The 20,119-nt window shown below is 30.8% G+C and overlaps 1 protein-coding gene across 1 annotated transcript in view; it reads left to right on the plus strand.

Annotated features, from left to right (window-relative positions):
• The window catches only part of LOC111632124 (ER membrane protein complex subunit 1-like), a 40,837-nt gene extending 20,809 nt beyond the window's left edge, over positions 1 to 20,028 (plus strand). Inside the window, exons 10-22 of the mRNA XM_023376489.1 lie at positions 4,665 to 4,761; positions 4,829 to 4,945; positions 5,533 to 5,720; positions 5,794 to 5,949; positions 6,032 to 6,187; positions 9,816 to 9,941; positions 10,008 to 10,092; positions 10,158 to 10,268; positions 11,022 to 11,134; positions 11,220 to 11,430; positions 11,525 to 11,609; positions 19,428 to 19,576; positions 19,646 to 20,028. Of these exons, the coding sequence (XP_023232257.1) occupies positions 4,665 to 4,761; positions 4,829 to 4,945; positions 5,533 to 5,720; positions 5,794 to 5,949; positions 6,032 to 6,187; positions 9,816 to 9,941; positions 10,008 to 10,092; positions 10,158 to 10,268; positions 11,022 to 11,134; positions 11,220 to 11,430; positions 11,525 to 11,609; positions 19,428 to 19,576; positions 19,646 to 19,806 (1,755 nt within the window). The 3' untranslated portion in view covers positions 19,807 to 20,028. The remainder of the gene's footprint in view (positions 1 to 4,664; positions 4,762 to 4,828; positions 4,946 to 5,532; positions 5,721 to 5,793; positions 5,950 to 6,031; positions 6,188 to 9,815; positions 9,942 to 10,007; positions 10,093 to 10,157; positions 10,269 to 11,021; positions 11,135 to 11,219; positions 11,431 to 11,524; positions 11,610 to 19,427; positions 19,577 to 19,645) is intronic.
• Positions 20,029 to 20,119: the final 91 nt, after the last annotated feature.

The following is a 20,119-nucleotide window of genomic DNA, read 5'->3' on the forward strand; positions in this document are numbered from 1 at the left end:
AAAATGATATTTTCACTTAAATTCATAATTCACTTAAAAAGTTATAAAATCAACATTAATAATAAAAAAAGTATTTTTGTTTTAACATTTAAATGTTAATGTTTCTATTGAAATATAGGGCCTTTTAAAAAGAATGCTACCACTTAAAATTTTTGTAATTATGTTAATTATCATCAGAGAATGCTGTAATTTACATTAAAACATTCAAATGTTATCCAAGTTCATGGCTTACTACAATTTCTCAATGTGTACACTTCAGTCACATGGTGCACACACAACCAAAACTCAAATTCTTCCTAATCTCACTAAGGCATATTCATCCTCCTATGGCAGCCACAATTCTATGGCTTCCGCAGATTACATCGTTCATGTTAAACATTGATGAGTGATTCTGACTTTGCAAATTGCAGAATACAAAATGCCTTTTCTGTTACAGAGTTGATGAAGCATCCTCTATGTATAACAAATTATACCGAGATTTATCTAATGTTCTGCTCAAACTTTCATTTATTTTTTTATTTTTATATGAAATTATTTCCAGATGTTTAAACAACTGTGAAATAAATCAAAATATTATGATTTATTTCACATCCATATGTATTTCAATGAGCCACTAATGCTGAATTAGGATAATTATACTTGATTGCTCTTACATATAGGTTAATCTTTTCCTTAACTTTCTTTTTGTTTCTCCAACATATCTGTAATTTTGTAAACAACTGCATTATAAAGAGTTTAACTATATTAGTCTTCCAATATACCTGTGTGCATTTCTTCTTTATTCGGCTTTAGTAATTTATTAAGTCTGTTGGTTTGTTCTGGAATTAATGTAATACCTGTACTTTTGACAACTGTCTTTATCATTTCAAATATTTTAAGAATATAGGTAACTTAACATATTTATTATTATTTCTCTCAATTTTCAGTGTTCAGATTTCTTGTGTTTTCAATTAACTGTTCACTTAATAAGACATTTATGTTACATTAAATATATTTTAGTTGAAAATTGTGTTTTTCTCTTCCCTCAGTATAACAAGTCCTAGTTCACAAGAACGTCCAAAGTGGACAAAAATATAATATAATAAATTTTAAATTTATTTTTCAGGTTATTAAAATGACTGCAACTATTATCGATAAGAATTTAGTGCTGTTTTACATTAGACCTACCGGAGAGGTTTGTATAAAAGTATAAAATAATCTGTTGAATTATTTTACTAGTATTCAGTACATATTTTTAATTTTGATTGCAGGGCATGAAAATTACAGCCGTCAGTCCTGTTAATTGGCAAGAACTAATAGAATTTGAAGGAAATTTTAATTTACCAGAACATAATGGACAGTTAGAAGAGGTTATTAATTNAGTCCAAGAAGTTAAGATGAAATAATTCAGACCAGATTACTTATATAATATATATTGATGATGATTTGAAAAGTGATTCTTGTTAGAGAGGTTGAGATACCCCGCACGTGATCGAAATTGCTAACCTTAACGTTCGAAAGACTTCATATGACTTGTTTAAATAAAAAAAAATATTGTAAAAATGCTATAATAATTGCTTTTATATGATAATAGTGTTTATATTTTTGCAACAGATGGAAAAAATTACATGGGAAGTATGTTCTCGTAAATATCGCATTTATAGAAAAATAGCAGATGAGCCCGGCATTGCTCGGGCGAAAAGTAATGATAGCAAAGATTAAGATAATTACATTATAGCCAATCTTACCCATTTTCACAGAATGCAAGAATTAGGTCCCCCATTTCCAGACTAATTAGAGAATTTTTACATGGGTCTAAAAATATGTTCAATTTTCTGCAAAAATGCAAAAAACTGCATCTGCGCCTGTAAATCTTGCATGCTGCTTTCTCTTAACACTTCCATTGTTACTCAACACTTCCATTCTTAACACTTCCATTGTTAAGGAATACACTTCTTTCACCCCCTGTGGTACCCTACTAAATGTGGTAGCCTACGAAAATGCAGTCAAAAATGCAGGAAATCGCATCTAAAAATAGTACAATAGAAGCCGAGTTCTTCAGGGTAAGCCTTAACTTCCATCCCTTATATCTTCAACAGCACGCCCTTCAGGTAAAAACAGGAATCTTCTTCATGGATGGGGGATAGAGGGCTACCACACCGTATAACTCTTTTAATTGTACTGGGACTTGTTTTTGAGTTTTAGCAGCACGCACATTGTACACTTACCTTTATAATATATATTGATTAAATTATTTAATAAACAGTAAATATATCAATTAGTTTTTCATTTCTTTTTTAATTAATATATAATACAATATACTTATACAAGTATGTATTACAGGCGGCCCTTGACTTTCGCATATAATTGGTTCCTGAAAGTGTGTGCGAATGTTAAATGTTAAAAAGTACAGGGATGTAAAAAAATATACACCAAAAACTATGTTTTAAAGTATTTATTTATCAATATGTATATATAATGAAGTTAACGATGCATGTTTAAGTTCTTTCGGGTGTTTTCTTTATAAACTTGTCAAGAGTTAGTTGAATACCACCCTTTTTTTCTTTTTTTGATAAAGATTTCTATAACATGCTGTCTTTCTCAATCACCCTACATACTTGAGATATACTTTCTCCATTGGGATCACATTCTTCCACGATGGTCAAAAATTTGTCAAGATACATGAAGGCTTCATTCATGTTTTTAATTGTCAAAGTCTTGACATTTTTATCAGCTTCTTCCTCACTTTCATTGTGTATTTCATTGTTGCTCAATTAAGTATTCATTTGACAGAGGTACTGAGTGAGATTCAATCAACTCATTAACATCTTCATTGTTGACATCCAAGTTCAGTTCATTCATTAGGCTAACTATTTCATCTGTGATAGTTTCCTGTGTTTCTTCAAAATTTATAAAATCACTCATCATTTGTGGGCATAATTGTTTCAACGAAGCTTTCATTGTCGACTCTTTTATTTCAGCCCACGAATCTCCAATATTGTTTATTGCGTTCCATATATTATAGTTCTTCCAAAAATCTGTTAATGTTGGCCCATCTTCCCTGTCAGTTGACAGCCTTAGCCATTATTGTCCTCATATAATATAGTTTAAACGTAGCTATCACTGTTTGGTCCATGGGCTGTATGAGGCAGGTAATATTGGGAGGAAGAAAAACAACATTGATTTCCGGGTATAAATTCTGCAGAGATTTTGGGTGCCCTGGAGCATTGTCTAAGATTAATAATGCTTTAAATTGTAAATTATTATTTTTACAGTATTGCGTAACTGTCAGCACAAAATGAAAAGTGAACCAATCTTAAATATTAACACAGTAACTCAGGCATTTTTATTTGATTTCCAAATGACTGGAAACATATATATAATATCTTTACCTTTCAATGCTCTGGGATTTTTCACTTGGTAATCTAACAAGGGCTTCAATTTTAAATCACCAGCTAAGTTTCCACCAAGAAGCACTGGAATAGGTTGGAAAATTATGGTCAAATGAGTCTGGGTATTATATCTGCACAATAAGCAGAAGTTATAAGTAGTCTCACTCCAGGTTGATCTTTTCTTCCAGAATATTCTAAATTATTGAATTTAATTATTAATAAAGAGTATTTGTAAAATTACTGTGCAGTGAGAAATTTATGACATTAATATTATATGTATGGTATTGCATACGAGACCTGCAAGTTGTATGTAATGTCATATACAGTGGGTGATCAGTTAATGAACAGTTCGGACTGCAAACAAATCGGACAATGAACTGTGAAAGATTTTTATGTTCGGATAATGAACACCCGACAGAACAAACACAAGAAGAAGTGACAATATGTTTAAGATTTGTAAAACTATATTTTAATGGCATCTATACATGGTTTATGGAATGAGACTTTCACAGTTGTATACCTAACCATTTTTGCACTAGTTAATTTCTGTTCTCTGAATTTTTGTAAGTGCTTTTCTGCACTTTTTATTTAAAAAATTGATAATATTATGGGGCCTAAAAGCAGTGTCAAGAACTGTGTTCACTATAGAAACTAAGCAAGAGATAATAGCCAAGGCAGAGAAAGGGCAGATGTCTGATATTGTAGGCAGATGACTTCAGCAGGTCTACAGTAGATACAATCTTAGCTAAGAAAGATACAATCAAAAAGACTCAAACAGATAAAGGAATAATAAAAATCGCAACTGAGAAACAAAGATGTACCATCCATGAAAAAATGGAGAGATTGCTTTTAGTTTGTTATTACATGTAAATGAACATAGTAAGAAAGTACTATGTATATAATTTTTTATTTATTTTTGGGGGTCTCCAGAATGATTTAATCAAATTACCATAAAAATCTACTGTAAATCGATAATCGGTTAATGAGCAATTCGGATAGCAAACATGGTCTTCGAACGGATTATGTTCGTTAACCAATTATATTGGTTAATGAACATAATTGGTTAACTGGTTCTTAATAGACAACTTATAGGTACGTACTATAATACAAGGTGTCCAAACACTATGTTATTACAAGAAACAGTTTAACTACCTATCTTTATATAAAATAGTTCAGTTTAAATAAGTAAATTATAACTTGAAAAATCCAGCAATTCGATATCTCTTGTAGTAATGTTAATGTGTAATTTTGTAAAATACTAATTTATGGATATATTATTTTTTATTTTAATAGATATTTATTCTACCATATGCTAAAAAAGATAGAGGCATCAGTTATAAAATTTTATTGCTTACCGAAGATCATTCGATTCATGTATTCCATCAACAAGGTAAGTAATTGATGGTTTATAATATCTATAATGATAAGAAAATTATTTATTTTAACATACACTTCAGGAAAGTTGATGTGGATGAGAGAAGAAGCTCTTGCTTCTATTATAACAGCCGAAATTTTAGATCTTCCATTATCAGAAACCGATGCGAAAATTGAACAAGAATTTGGAACTACTGATGGTTGGTGTTAAATTTTTAATGTTTATTAATTAATTATATACAGGATCTTCCAAAAAGAATGCTACCATTTAAAATTATTGTAATTATGTTAATTATTATCTGAGAATATAATGCACATTGATTAAAACATTGGAAAACTGTCAAAGTTTCTCGTTTGCCCATTACAATTTTGCAATGTGTGTCACATGGCACACGTTGAACCAATACTCAAATTTTTCCTACACTTGTTACTGCATATCTGTTGTCACTCTTTCCATAGCAGCCACAATTCTACAGCTTCTGCAGATTATTTGTGTTGCACAATGACAAATGATACCAATTTTGTGAACTACAGAATGCAAAAGGCCTTCTCTATTGTAGAGTCGCTGTTTTTGTTTAATAATGCATTTCCTAGAAGCAGTAGATGATATGTTTGTGAATATGGATGGGAGATGAAACTCTGACAATTACTCTATTGATTGGTTGTATGTCGTATAGTTTTCAGATAATAATTAATAATTAAAACAGTAATTTAAAATAGTACCATTCTTTTTGGAAGACCCTGTGTAATAAATTAAGTAAATTAATTTATATGTCTATTTCAATAGGTAATATATTGACAATGTTGTTGACACGTCTAACGACGCAACTTATTCAATTACAAACATTTCTTCTCGGTACGTTGTCCGGACTTCAAACTAGTGATATAACTAGCGATGGTAAGACAACAATAGAATTAACAAGAGATAATTTTGGCTTGCATAAAGTGATAGTTGTAGCAACGATTCCGGGAAAGGTAAGTACTTTTTACATTTTAATTTTAGAGTTTGAAGACATTAAAGTTGATATCAAACTGTTTTGTATTGTAGATTTTTGGAATTGATAACCTAAATGGTCAAGTAGTTTGGAGTCAGTTTTTTGGAAACTTGGAACCATTTTCTCATAGTAATTTGCTTTTATATGTCCAACGCACTACAGCTCATTTTCCTTATTCTCCACAATGTAGTATTATTGGAAAAGATAAAGTAAGGTTTTTTCTTGTTTTGTTAACTTCATGTTACGATATTCTTTTTATTTTTTACATTTGTTTTACTTTTTTATTATTAGAAAACAAACAACAGTTATCTATACTCATTTAATCCAATCACTGGACAAATAATGGATAAACAGTTATTATCATTTAAAGTGATGCAGACGACTATGTCGGGATATGTTGATGCGACTCATTTAAGACCTATTCTCCTACTTGATTCTGAATTAAAGGTAATGTGATTTTAAATTTTTATATTACAAATGCAATAAATTTGTCTATAACATATTTATGAAATACACTTTATGTTAATTATCAGTCTGATCAGAATTTATACTGAAAAATTGACATTTAATCCGAATCACTTTTCTTAATAATAAACAATGTTTTTAATGAGTGACAAATTCTCTCTCTTTTACTATAAGTAACAAGTCTTTTATCTTGGATGTAAGTTCTCTCTTGCCACATGGAGTTGTGATATCCCAGTTTTGGGTTCACCATTTGCCCCTTCTCGGTGTGGTCCCTCATGAATATGAGAGATCCAGTCTTATCAATTGACATTTTCCCTTTGCCTAGCTTTTGGGTCTGTCTTGATTCAGAACTTCTCCAAACTTCGATGTAATGAGGATCCCTCCCCTTGCCTCCAACAACCTGGACAAGCCAAACACATTAATAGTTTTGTTTATGGAGGATCATTAAAGTTAATCTCTATGAAACATTTACTATAATAATGCCACTACCTAAAATTGATATTAGAATCTATTAGATTAGTGGTTGTTTAATTTGTGAAATTCGCCTGGATTTAATTAATTAATAAGACCAGAGGTTCTTAATCTGGGTTGCACATATCTCTGGAGGTGTGAGATACAACTCACATCATGAATTTTGACTGGGTTGTAAAAAATTTGCAATAGCAGGGACCAATCTATTTATTTGGTGAAGAGAACAGATTGTTTGATGTGTGTGTGGCAAGGTCCAGTATCAATCAAGTTCTTAAACTTTAAAAATCTTCCTGAGTCCCAATTGAGTACTGCACATTTTAAAGTAAGAACTTGATAAATATATGTAAGAACTTGATAAATATATCAATGTAAAACTTAAATGTATAATTATGTTTTTTTTTTCTGTTGTAAATCTTGAATGTAGAATTTATTTTTATATTGATGAATGGACACAGAAGAATTCTTTTCTCATTTGCTTAGTTGTACCTAAATTTAGTTAAAACATAGTTTCATGAAACTATGTTTTCACTAAGTTCACTAAGAAAACATGTGAGATCATGAAACAACTCTACTCTGAAATACGAAATAAAAATATTCTACAGTAAATTTTAAAAATTCAAGGACTGGACAGTGGGAAAAGTTAAGAACTACCATATTAGAGTTCATATTTTACTATAACAACTGTGTATTTTTGTTTGGAGATATTATTTATTATTATTTTGTACTTTGTATAAACAAAATAAACATTTTGTATGATAGGAATTTATCTGTCACCTAATCACACTTTTATTATGCCTGAATAATTTTTCATTTAGGTCTCACAAAAATATCATACTAATCATCAAATGTATGTAACAAAAAAGACTGTAGTAAAAGAATTATGAAGAAAACACACTGTACTTTCATATAATATGAATGCTGCCAGATAAAACTTCAAAAAGTTTCATTCTGAAAAAATCTCTTGAAAGAAATCTTGAATTTATTTATATTCTATTGAAACTTTATGGAAGAGAAAATATTAATTCTTGCAGGTATCAACATTTATACAGTATGTGAAATGCCCAGACCAGAAAAAAGATTGATGATAAATGTTAACTGAGTTTTTATTAAGTAGAATTAAACATGAGGCCCTAGGAAAAATTTCTTTTTGAAGCCCATTAAAATAGTGATAGAGGTAGAGGGTAGATTTATTTTATGACGATAATATAAACATAATTATAATACAAAAATTTGTAGTATAGAAAAAAGCAGTAAAACACAATGAAGGAATAAAAATGTTTACAGTAGTTTTACGGTAAATTGGAAAATTCAATATGTACAGAAATTTGCATAGAAAATTGCTTTCCTGCTTTTAGCACTGCTGAATTAATCAATTAAATAAGTCAGTTATGCAGTAATATCTCTTTCAATGGACAAGATTGAAGTGAAGAAGATCTCTCTTGACACATTGTTGATGATTTATCTACTAGGCATTAATAACTAACATCTATCGCTACAAACAACAAGCGCTTTCAACGAAACTATTTTTGTCTTCTTCAGGTTAAAAGAACAGTTAATATCCTTCAAATTCAAATTACAGCAACGGCAAACCAGCATTGGAATAAAATCTTTTTCCAATGCTGGTTTGCCCTTGTTGTAATTTGAAAGCGCTTGTTGTTTGTAGCGATAGATGTTGGTTATTAACGCCTAGATGATAATTTTCTCAACTTTGCTTATCCAATATTCAGCGTGAAGTCCAATAATATTTTTTCACATTTATCTACTAAACATACTACTAAATTTGCAGTCATAGGTGTCACTTTTTTCGCTTATATGTATGGCTATTTCTGTTAAGTGTACACTAAAATATAGGAGGTGTGCTAGAATGTCAAAAACTGATAATACTGACTAAACAGTATTTGATACTAAACAAGGTTGATGATAACTTAATCTTCTATATTAAGCTATCTCACTCTAAGAAAGTGTAGATATGTTATTTTAAAGTCAGTACATAAATGCAATTCAGTAAAACCGCGTTAAGTTGAAATTAAGGGGTTAAAAAATACCAGTTTTGAATTACAGTTTGAATTAATGTGTTTAACATTATTTAGTTTTCTCAAATTTTTCTTTGACAGTAAATTTTGAGCCAATTCTGAACAATCTGTTTGCAAAATGATTACAAAAGATATACAGTTGATTGTACTTTTGAGTGCATTGTCACCTCTGTGTGTCCTAATCAGAACATCAGTAGCATACTATATCAGTAAAGGAATGTCGACATGAGTGTAATAGTATGGTGCTGTGTTTGGCATGGAGCCATAGTGTTTGTTTATCTTAATTGTTTATTCACACTGAATATGAGAGAGAATGAAGATCGCAGAACTGTCAAAGGATGGATGGTTCATGAGAAAACAGGTTTGAGTTAAAATTACTAACAATTTTAGCTTAATGAGACCATATTATATGGAAAATATAATATACTATGCTTGCAATCTGTAGACAGCTTTGAATTAGCATGGTTTGGCAGAGTAGTGAGGTTTTTTGTATTGCATTCCCATGTAATTGCAAGCAACGTATGCATTAAAATAATTATTATGTCAAATTGACAGTTTATGCAACCTTACAAAAAATGATCATATTTGCAGTTATACTTTGCCAATACATTGATATGTACAGTTTTATATAATTGTCTTGTGTTTGTACGATTGATCAAAAATACTGAGATGAGTTACAGACATTTTGTTGACATTTCAGTTAAACAGATTTATTTATTTATTTTACATTAGGAGAGGAAATCTATTGTTGCAAGACTTTTACTAATGTAGAAGTCTTGCAATGATATTTGCAACAAACAATACTTGCAACAAACTATTTTAATTGGGGGTTTTAAAGTTGATTAGGAGAGGAAATCTATTGTTGCAAGACTTAAACAACAATGAATAAAGTACAACAAAATAAAATACAATAAAAAATTAAGAAGCATTGAAGCATTAAAAACCGTAGTTTATTTTCTACTTTATGCACTTGCAGAGGAATTTGATATGAATATTTTGAAAAATTTGGCTCATAGAATGATTATTTTTTTATTATTTTATGTACTTCAGTTAATAATAATGAGTGAATATTAAATTTTAATATTTAGAATTATATTTCCAAATAGGTACACGTGTATCCAAAATCCTCCGAAGATTTTATATATAAGCATAAAGATGTTCATTACATATTTACTGTTAATATCGATTCTGGGACGCTAGCAGGATATAGTTTAGCCTTTTCGTCTCAAGAAGTGAGTAAAAGTTTACTTAATCTTAAATTTAAATTTGGTTAATCTTACTTAAATTATAACCATTAGAATCCAAAAGCTACAAAGATGTGGAATGTTATTTTGCCAAAAGATGTACAGAAAATTGTACATTGTACCTTAAAAAGACCATCTGGTAAGTTAACTGTTAATACTTTAGATCTTAATTCAAGTTTTTAAAAATATTACCCTGTTTTTTAGAGCATGTACACTCTCAGGGACGTGTTATGGGAGATAGAAGTGTCCTTTACAAATATTTAAATCCAAATTTGGCCGTCATTATTACAGAAGGAAACGATGTCACTCAAAAATGTAATTTCTTTTATTTTAACTTCAGTATAAGGATAAATCGTTTTTTGCCAACTGTATTTTTCTTGAAATCTGACTGTTATTTTAAAATTTCAAAATTGACATTTTGAAGACACCAATTTTTCCACATAGTTTCCAGGATGCACCAAACATTTCTCCCATTGTGGCACAAGTTTTTGGATATCGCATTGGTAGAATGTCAGTTGCATATGTAGCCACAGTCAAATTGCTGTCTTCACATTATTACCACTTCTAAAGTGGTAACCTGCTAATTTCTTCTTGAGGAAGCCAAAAAAAATTTATAATTACAAGATGATAGATCCGGATTGTGTAGATGCTTAGATACTTGTCATTCCATTTCTGAACTTCTCACCCAATCAACTTGTGATTATAAAAAATGAGTGCTGTTTGTGGAGGCAATTGTTCATTGTCATAATGCAGAGCACTAATTTTTTTTATAAATTTTTCTTGCATTCTTGCAAGACACTCGCAAAAATTGACTGGCATTACTGTATTGCTCCAGCATGGAAATTGACAGAACACCTGCCATTTTCGAATGCCCATACTTTCCCCACACCTCATCAGATGGCATTAGAAACTGCTGAGTTAGCACAGAAGGGATTACCCTCTCGTGTGTAGTTTAAAATTTTGGAATTGAAATTGGTTTTTCAGAAAAATACAGTTGACAGAGTTTGTGATTTCTCTTCACATAACAAAATATTTACTCTTAAATCATTGTTGACATCTCTCTTGCAGCTTTCTTAAATGTGTACTTTATTGACACTGTAACTGGCCTCATTATTTATTTTGTTACACACAAGAGAGCAACTGGACCTGTACATATTGTTCATTCAGAAAATTGGGCAGTCGTATGTACCGAAATTATAAATGCTTTAATTATTTATTTTTTAAAATAAATTATTTTAATGAATTTATTGAATTTTTTTTTAATAGTATAGTTATTATAATGAAAAGTTAAGACGGATGGAGATGTCAGCTGTCGAATTATACGAAGGAAAAACACAGAGCAACACTACGGCCTTCTCTTCTTTGAATCCACCGCCATTACCAATCATTGAACATCAGACCTACATATTTCCTGCCGTAATAGATAGTATGGCAGATACTATAACCGAACGTGGAATGACGAGCAAACATCTTATCAGTAAGTAACATTTTTATGAGAATGTTATAAATAATTGAAAAACATTTAAAAACATTAACAAAAATTATTTCTTTTTTTTTCTTTCTTTTCCTAGTTGCACTTCCATCTGGAAGTATTTTAGAACTGCCGAAAGCATTTTTAGATCCAAGAAGACCTGTGCATCCAACATCTGAACACAGGTAAATTATATTACAAATAATATAAGTCATTTATGAAAACGTTTCTTCTGCAATGATTTAATTCCTAAGTTTAGTAGATAATTGGTGTTTATTTAGTAACGAGAGTGTAATTTTTAGTTTACTTAACGTACTGTGTGTTGGAATCGCCTTGGAAACAATATTTATTTAACAGTATATCCCAGACATTTACGGGTATTCATCATTTAACAAAAAATTGCATATTTGAGGGAGGTTCCATAAGAATACAGTGGAGCTGAAAAATTTGTAGCAGTTTATATTTATATATGTAAATATTTATTGTTATGTTTACAGTTGTTATATGTAGTCAGTATGACTAGTAGACGCTTATAACATTTATCTAAGTATATTCTACAATGTTTGTTTAATGATACATTTCTTAGAACATAACTCTAGGTTAGTCTACGGATTGTCATACATCGCATACTTCTCGGGTAATAATTAACATAATTACAGTAATTTAAATTGGTAGAATTCATTTTGGAAGATCCCGTATATTAAAAACTCCAGAACAAAAATACCATGAAATGAATTGAAAAAGAAATCTAACAAATAAAACCTTTTATACTTAGATTAGAAGAGAGTCAATCATCACCATGATGGCCTCATATAATGCTAATATAATAATTTTAGTCAAATATAATTAAGTAAATAAATAATTAAATCAAAATAGTTCAGATAACGATAATTACTGATAAATTGATATGCTATAAAAGAACTTAAATAACTGCGTCACACTTAGTCACATAACCTGCGAAGTCTCCTCAAATTTGTCTTATTAGATTTCTGATAATAATTCTATAAATAACTTGTTTAATAAACAAAAAATGAATTATAAAGAGATTAAGGTTAATTGAAAAGTTCAAACAAATAATATGTTAATCTACAGTGCTTTAGGTTAAACATTTCCAATGTTTGCACATTTATTTTATTATAAAAGAACGAATTATACAGGATATTCCATTTAAAAATTGCTCCTCTCTCGCGCAGTGAGATTAAGAAATAATTTTTAAAAATTTTTATTACACTAAATATTAGAAATTTTATTGCTAGAATAGTGGTATTAGGAAGCTTCTCTGTAAATATTGCACACGTTTCCTCCCAACGGAGCCATGACTGGCTATTTCTTCACTTGAGGCAAACAGATAAATGTTTGCCTCTGTTTACAATGCAAAATTAAATATGTACATATACTTTTTTATAATGAGATATTAAGATAACTATTTTAAATAGCAATATTATAACTGTTATAGCAAGTTATTAATAGCGAATTTTTTTATGTCCAGAAAAATAATACATGTATTGATTTATACTTAAAGAATAAAAAACAAATACAGTGTGTCCAAAAAGTTACTGTTCAGTGGAAAAGGCATAATTAAAGTTTTTATAAAAGTGAAGTTTTATGTATGATATTGCAGTTTCTGCTATAGTAAATGCCGAAAATACTCCCGGATGCCCCAAAACCCGGGCAATTGAGGCCCCGAGACCTAGAGATTCAGATTATGCGGGAGATTACACAATCAGCAAAGAAGTCTTCTAGAAGCTGTAGTTGAAATCCAGAATGTCTACATTGTCTGTTGCAAAGTGAAAACATGGGATGTACTGTACAACTGATGGGTCTCATATGCAATGCCATATGTATAACTTAAACACCATTACAAAGTAACTTTTCAGACACTCCGTGTCTTTATTGTTAATTCAATTAGAACAACATATAACATAGAAATAATATAATTAATATTTTAAAATATTTTACTACTTTCAGACAGTTTTTATCAGAGGGTCTTTTAGCAANCCTGGATTCGGTTCCTCCTGGAGGATCGCTGTTTTTCAATTCGGTTTCTGAATGAAATGATTCATTGATTTGGTGACTTCTACTGACTCATATCATTATGAGAAAAAAATTTTCAAAAGAAAGGCAAATTTGTAAATAAATGAATGATTCAATGAATGATTTTGACTTCTAAATCGATTCGTCGATCAAACGATTCGAAGGAATCGAGTAATTATGTAGGTTTTCATAGTCAATAAATTATTTACTCGTACAGTAGTCGTTATATGATTCGAAGGAATCGAGTAATTATGTAGGTTTTCATAGTCAATAAATTATTTACTCGTACAGTAGTCGTTATATGTTGCATAGAAATAATATAATTAATATTTTAAAATATTTTACTACTTTCAGACAGTTTTTATCAGAGGGTCTTTTAGCAAGCCCACAATTGGAAGGCCGAGTGGTGAGGAATGGGGTCCAATGTATCCGGACGAAAGGTATTTTACAGGGAACAAGTAATCTCCCCTGTAAAATACCTGGGGTTTTTTTCTAATCCATCTGGATTTGACCCTGGATTCTCTGGAGTGGCAGGCTTCCACCTTAACTGCTTGGTGATTCGGCCGTCCTTGAATTGTCTTTTAAACATCTAAACTCGTATCCACTTTAGTATATCGAATTGTTGAAATTGTGTGGTTTTAAAACTAAATATTTCCAATGAAATTTCTACAGAATTTATTATTTGGATATTTTAGTGCTAAGTTGCAAGCTGCGCTTGTTTAAATCTAACTCCAATGATATTAATTTTTTACCAGTTAAAAGAATTAAAATCAGAAGATATTTTGTTACACTTTTCGCTCTCTAAAATTAAAACATCTACTATTATTATTTTCTTTTTTTCTACCCTCTGGACTCTACTAATAGGCATTTGGTTTTTTTTTTATTAACTGTGTGGGCCAGAAACTCAATGGTGAGTAATGGGACCCAAAATATCCAGGACAGACCCTTGAAAAATTTCTGGACTTTTTCAATCCCATGTCCTTGGAGTGGCAGGCCCATCATGGCCTGCAACTACTATCAATTTTATATATCTCGTTTTTATTGTAAAAATATATTTTTCTAAAAAATTAGTTTATCAATTGATTCTTGATTATCTGATTTTTAAATTTTTTTTTTTTTTTCTTCAAATTTTGCCGATATGTTCGTCTTTAAAGCAAAATTTTCACATTTATTTAAAGTATTTTCTTTTGTCTAAGATAAGCCCTTTATTAAAACAAAGCTAGCGATTATTACTTGCTTGAAGACATTGCTAAAGAAGTCTTCCAAAAACAGCAATCACACAATCTCCCGTTAAATCCAGCCTGTTAGGTCTCCGGATCTCGCTCTTCCAGATTTTGGGTTCTCCGAAGGACGTTTCCCAGAGACCCCAATCTGGGATTTTGGGTTAAAACGAGACCTCCAATCTGGGGTTTTCTTTGGATGTTTCCAAAGGAACTTCACTTTTACTAAAGCTTTACTAAACCTTTTCCACTGCAGAGTAACTTTTCGGACACCCTGCTTAGCATAATAAATGTATTCTAATATTTTAAAATCTTTAAACAAAATGATATAGACTAACTAATAGATCTGTATAAGGACTAAAATATCTTGCCTCACTAACATCTACTTGATGAAATGCATTTCAAATGTCACATTGTTTATTGACATCCTTCTTTAGTCACATTTATAGTGTTCTAATATTTTTGAAGGTATTAATTCAGTCTTTGAACATCATACCCTCATTATGTATTGCCCTAATTTTATACGTCCTTATCCTGTAAAATATTATACAGAATAAGGTCGTCAAGTTTGTTACAGTTTAAGTAGTTCAGTATCTTTTAAAATCTGCTAAAATAGGCAAAGATGTCAGAAATATTTGAATGATGTTAAACACGTAATTTTAATTGTGTATAGTTTAAAAAGTCGAGCATTTCATAATTATCAATTGAGAAATATTAACAGTTAATTTTATGCCATGTAAAAAATATGTGGGTGTCAGAAAAGTTACTGTGCAGCAAGAAATTTGTAATGATGTTAAAGTTGTGTGTGTGGCATTGCACGCGAGACGTGTAAGTTGTCCATTCGGTACCGGTCGATCTTGCGGTATTGCAGGTCCGGTATGCAATGCCGTAAGTATAACTTTTGCATCATTACAAATTTCTCACTGCAAAGAAACTTTTTGAATATCCTGTATCATTTTATGAATTTATTTTTTATCCTAAAAAGTAATTATTCTAATATAATTCCAAAAATAGCTAAAGGAAAACTTTGCATTGAGTAGCCAAGTAACGTACGAATAAAAATAAATCTAATTAGACTTTGATTTGTATAAATTTTTATTACTTTTATTAGACACTGCCTCTCCCTATGTGTTTGGGCACCTGGAATCGAATCCAGGGAAACATCCCTGGGAATTTTCAGGGGTGGTTCATCCTGGATACGTCTCCTCTCTCACTACTCTGCAGCCCCCATTGTGGGCCTGGCCAAATCTACAAAGGGCATGGGAAATAAGGCTCTCTTGGTGTCCACAGGGAAAAAAACAAAAGAAATAATTTAATTATCCAGAAATTTTTATCATTAACCATATTTATTCTTTTTTAAGAGATTAAGAAATAATTTTAGCAAATTAAAAAAAATATTACATTTGGTTTTTTCCCTATATATATATTTTTTTGTACTTGTTTGTGAGAACTTGTGCTTTTACATCATACACAAAACTGGTTTGTGTGACAAGGATTGGAACCTAATATTTGAGGCCCAGTTTATCAGGCTCCGATCCTTGCAACTTAAACCCAATGAAAACTTTGATTCCAGATCATTCTTGTGAACAAACTCGGAATAGAGTAGCAGAGAGATACCTTTAACCTCCCATCTAGCAAACATCTGATATTATGTTTTTTTTTTTCCATAAATTTTACTTTACAAGGTTGAAATACCTTGTTGTTATAAAAATCAGTAATATTTTATGTTGTAAATTTAACATTAAAATATACAGTAGGGTCCTTTTATACTGACATTCAAGTGATGCAGAACATATGACTTGCAGTAATAAATGCAGCATGAAGACATGCATTTCTAGTTATTCTATGTTATTGATATAAACAAACACACGAGAACTGAATGAGAATATATGAATGAACATGTGAGAAATACACATTTTACCGCCTGTGCTTGACATGGACATTAATCTTAGCTCTCTATTCGTACCATTTACGTATGCAGCGTGTCCTTTCGTACTAAATCGGTGGTGCTTTACAACTTTGTAATCGACTTTTTTTCCATATTGTGCATTGTTTGAGACGGAGTGCCAACTTTGAATTTTATCGCTAGGGACCGCTACTAGGGTTTCTCATTTCCCGGTCTTTTTCTTGTCCCAGATTTTGGGAAAAAGTGAAATGTTTTCCAGGATCCTGGGATAGAATTAATTATTTTTAAGATATACAAAATATCTTGATATAATTATTTTTCATTTTTTAATTTGATTTCAAGTAATTTAATATGTTCTGCTACCTCCAAAATCATATTAATAATGCTGTGTAAGATATGATACATATTAAAAATTACCTTTGAATTACATAGAAATTTTCACAAATAGAAAAAAATTTATTAAAGTTTGTGGAAATTGCATACAACAACAACAACAAAAAAAAAATGCTTTGAATTGAGTTGAAAATTTTTAAAAAATGAACTTAGATTAAGCTTCTAACTTAGAAGGTAATTTTTGTTTTTTAAGTAAAACATATAAAAATTTACAATAATATTTTGTATTAAGAATTTAAAAAGCAAAGTTGGTCAATACTCCGAACCACTCAATCTGATTCGTATTTTAGCAATGAAAAGTCCCGCTACCGAGAATGCCCTTTCCGATTCAATTGATGCGAGCGGAATTGTGTTTAATGCATTTAAGAGAAGACAAATATTATGCATTTTTCACCTGTAGCCTGGAAGATTTCTAGTAATTGTAGTACTTCTTTTGCTCTCTAGTATTCTTGATTTGTCTACCTCGGCTGCTTTAATAGAAACGTCAAGCTTATGACCCAATAATTTGTCAGTTTGTTTGTCTTTAATAATCAGGTTTATGAAGAAAAACTTCATACTCATTTGTATCCTTGCACAATCTGGCATTACACAGTTATTGAAGCTACTGGGCATGGTTAAAAATTATGACAGCACAATTATTCCAGATATCACAGGTTCTGACAAGTAAAGAATTTTCGGAGTCCTGCCACAAATAAGCTATGTATCGATTATTGACCATTTGTGACATGCCATAATGAGCAAAAATTTAAAAAACTAATAAGTAGGTTTAAAATAAGAATACATTTGTATTTTATTAACAGTTTATGAGTTAATTATACTTTCTATTTGCAAAATTTCGTCAACCTTAACACAAAATAAGAAAAAAGTGAACTTTTAAGAAATTTGCGGGATTTCCCAGTTTAAGAAAACAACCGGAATCCCATTTGAGAAACCCTAGCCACTACAAGTGGTCTTGTCTTGTAGCACACGGTCATTTTATACATCACGTTTACACCTGTTAGTTTTGTGGGTGTATAAGGACTTGACTACATACATGTATACAGGGTGCATAGTAATTTCCTTACAAACAATTGGTAGAACTCGCTAATGGTGCAGTATCTTGTTAATTAGGTATCTACAGGGCTAGAGTAGTACCAGTAGTGGATGTTGTATACGTTGCTGTACATTTTGTACCAGAGCATGCTGTTATTTGCTTTCGATTTGTTTGTGCATGCATACTAACGAGTCTGAAGTGAAGCACTTTATTTACATTATATTGATATTAAAAATGCCAATGAATATCATTATTGAACAAAATCAACAGTAGCAATGTTTTCTGTGCATATAATACAGGATCTTCCAAAAAGAATTCTATTTTAAATTTTGTATTTATTTTCCAATATGTACTGTATTTCCATCTGTGGGATCTTTAGTGTTGAAACAAATTCTGATTTGCAGAATGTTAGCATGGCTAATTTTCAGAAGGTCCCATTTCACCAGACATTTGGATTGATTGGATGTCAGATTAGTAAGCTTTTATTGTAAATAAATTCCACGTAAAGATCGCACACCAGATTTGAAAATCATATCGAGGAAGTGTTGTAATTCCCACAAACCTCAATATTGTGATAAAATTACCATCATTAAAATATTAAACGCCGATTCAATATACATATATATGCAGCTTCGATAAACCATGCTCCAATACTTTTTATGTGGTTTGACGGGATATGGCAGTGCAATATGCCTGTTGGGTAACCTAGAATGTGCAAAGTGCTTTTAATTGATTTTGTTTTTTATTTTACTGCAGATGCAAGTTCCCTTAATGTAAACATGATAATCATTCAGTTATGCAAATTCACTACAATGCAACTAAATCTGTTTTGGGTAAAACATCGAGCCCTGTGCATTTGAAGGTAAATTAACTTACTCGAAATCTAACATAAATGTTACTTGTGTTACATAGTTTCGTGGCACAGTGGTCAACAGATATTGTAGTTATTTCTGGTTAAGTGAGGAGTTTGGTCTCTGTATATTATACTTTGTGGTTTGTACATTACATGCTCTGGAATTTTAAACTGCTCGGATAAGCTAGTTTTCCATCATCTATAAAGTTCCAAAAGCCACGTATAGAAATGAAGAACAAATATAACAAAAGAAATTTTATTTTCTTATGAAAAATGGTCCGATATGGAGTGGTTTGTCATAAGTTAAAAATTCTATGGTTTAATTGTCACAGACAATAAAGTTCTGTACTTTTATACAATATGATTGTCTGAGTAATCCTTACACTGCAAGATGCTCTCACACACACAAAAAAAAGCAAACAATCTTTTCATTCAGTCTTCACATAACCTACAATTATAAATAACATAAAAGTTTGACAGAGACTCAAATTATGCCTCGATTTTCTCGTGTTTTTTTAAAACTACTATTGATTTGTTACAGTAACTCTATATTTAATTTTTTAGAGAAGAAGGTCTGATACCGTACATTCCCGAATTACCCATTCCATCCGAAGGCATCATTAACTACAATCAAACAGTGCACCACATCCGAGGAATTCAGACGGCTCCGTCGGGACTCGAGTCCACGTGTCTGGTGTTCGTTTATGGATTGGGTAAGTTTAATCTAGCTTATGTTACCCAAATTCTATTTTATAGTAGTAATTCCAAACGTTGTTTTGTAGATCTCTTGTACACTAGAGTAACACCATCCAAAACATTTGACATTTTAAAAGATGACTTCGATCACATACTGATATCCGCCGTTCTCCTAGCATTAATGGCACTTTCCTACGCCACAAAACACCTAGCGGCCGTGAAGGCACTAAGAGCCGCGTGGAAGTGAGTCGGTAGTCTCCGTTAAAGCTTACGTAAAATTCTATAAAGTCTCGGAGGAGGCCAAATAGTTTATTTTTACTCGAATCTTTCGAAGTTTAATTTATGTTGACTGTACAGAAGTAAGTTATTGTTTTGGTTCAGAGCAGATTTTATTTTCTCGTCCCATGTTTGCAGTGATTAAAAGTATTTCTGTATATTATGTTGAATAATTAAAGCTGATTTTTTTTAACTGTTGGAAATACATTCTCTGATTAAAAATAATCACCTTAGAAGGATTAGATTCACTTTCTTTTTATTGAAAGTTACAAATTATAACACAA

The sequence above is a fragment of the Centruroides sculpturatus genome, unplaced genomic scaffold, assembly GCF_000671375.1.
Source record: "Centruroides sculpturatus isolate CEXI.00-Female unplaced genomic scaffold, Cexi_2.0 scaffold711, whole genome shotgun sequence".
NCBI lineage: Eukaryota > Metazoa > Arthropoda > Arachnida > Scorpiones > Buthidae > Centruroides > Centruroides sculpturatus.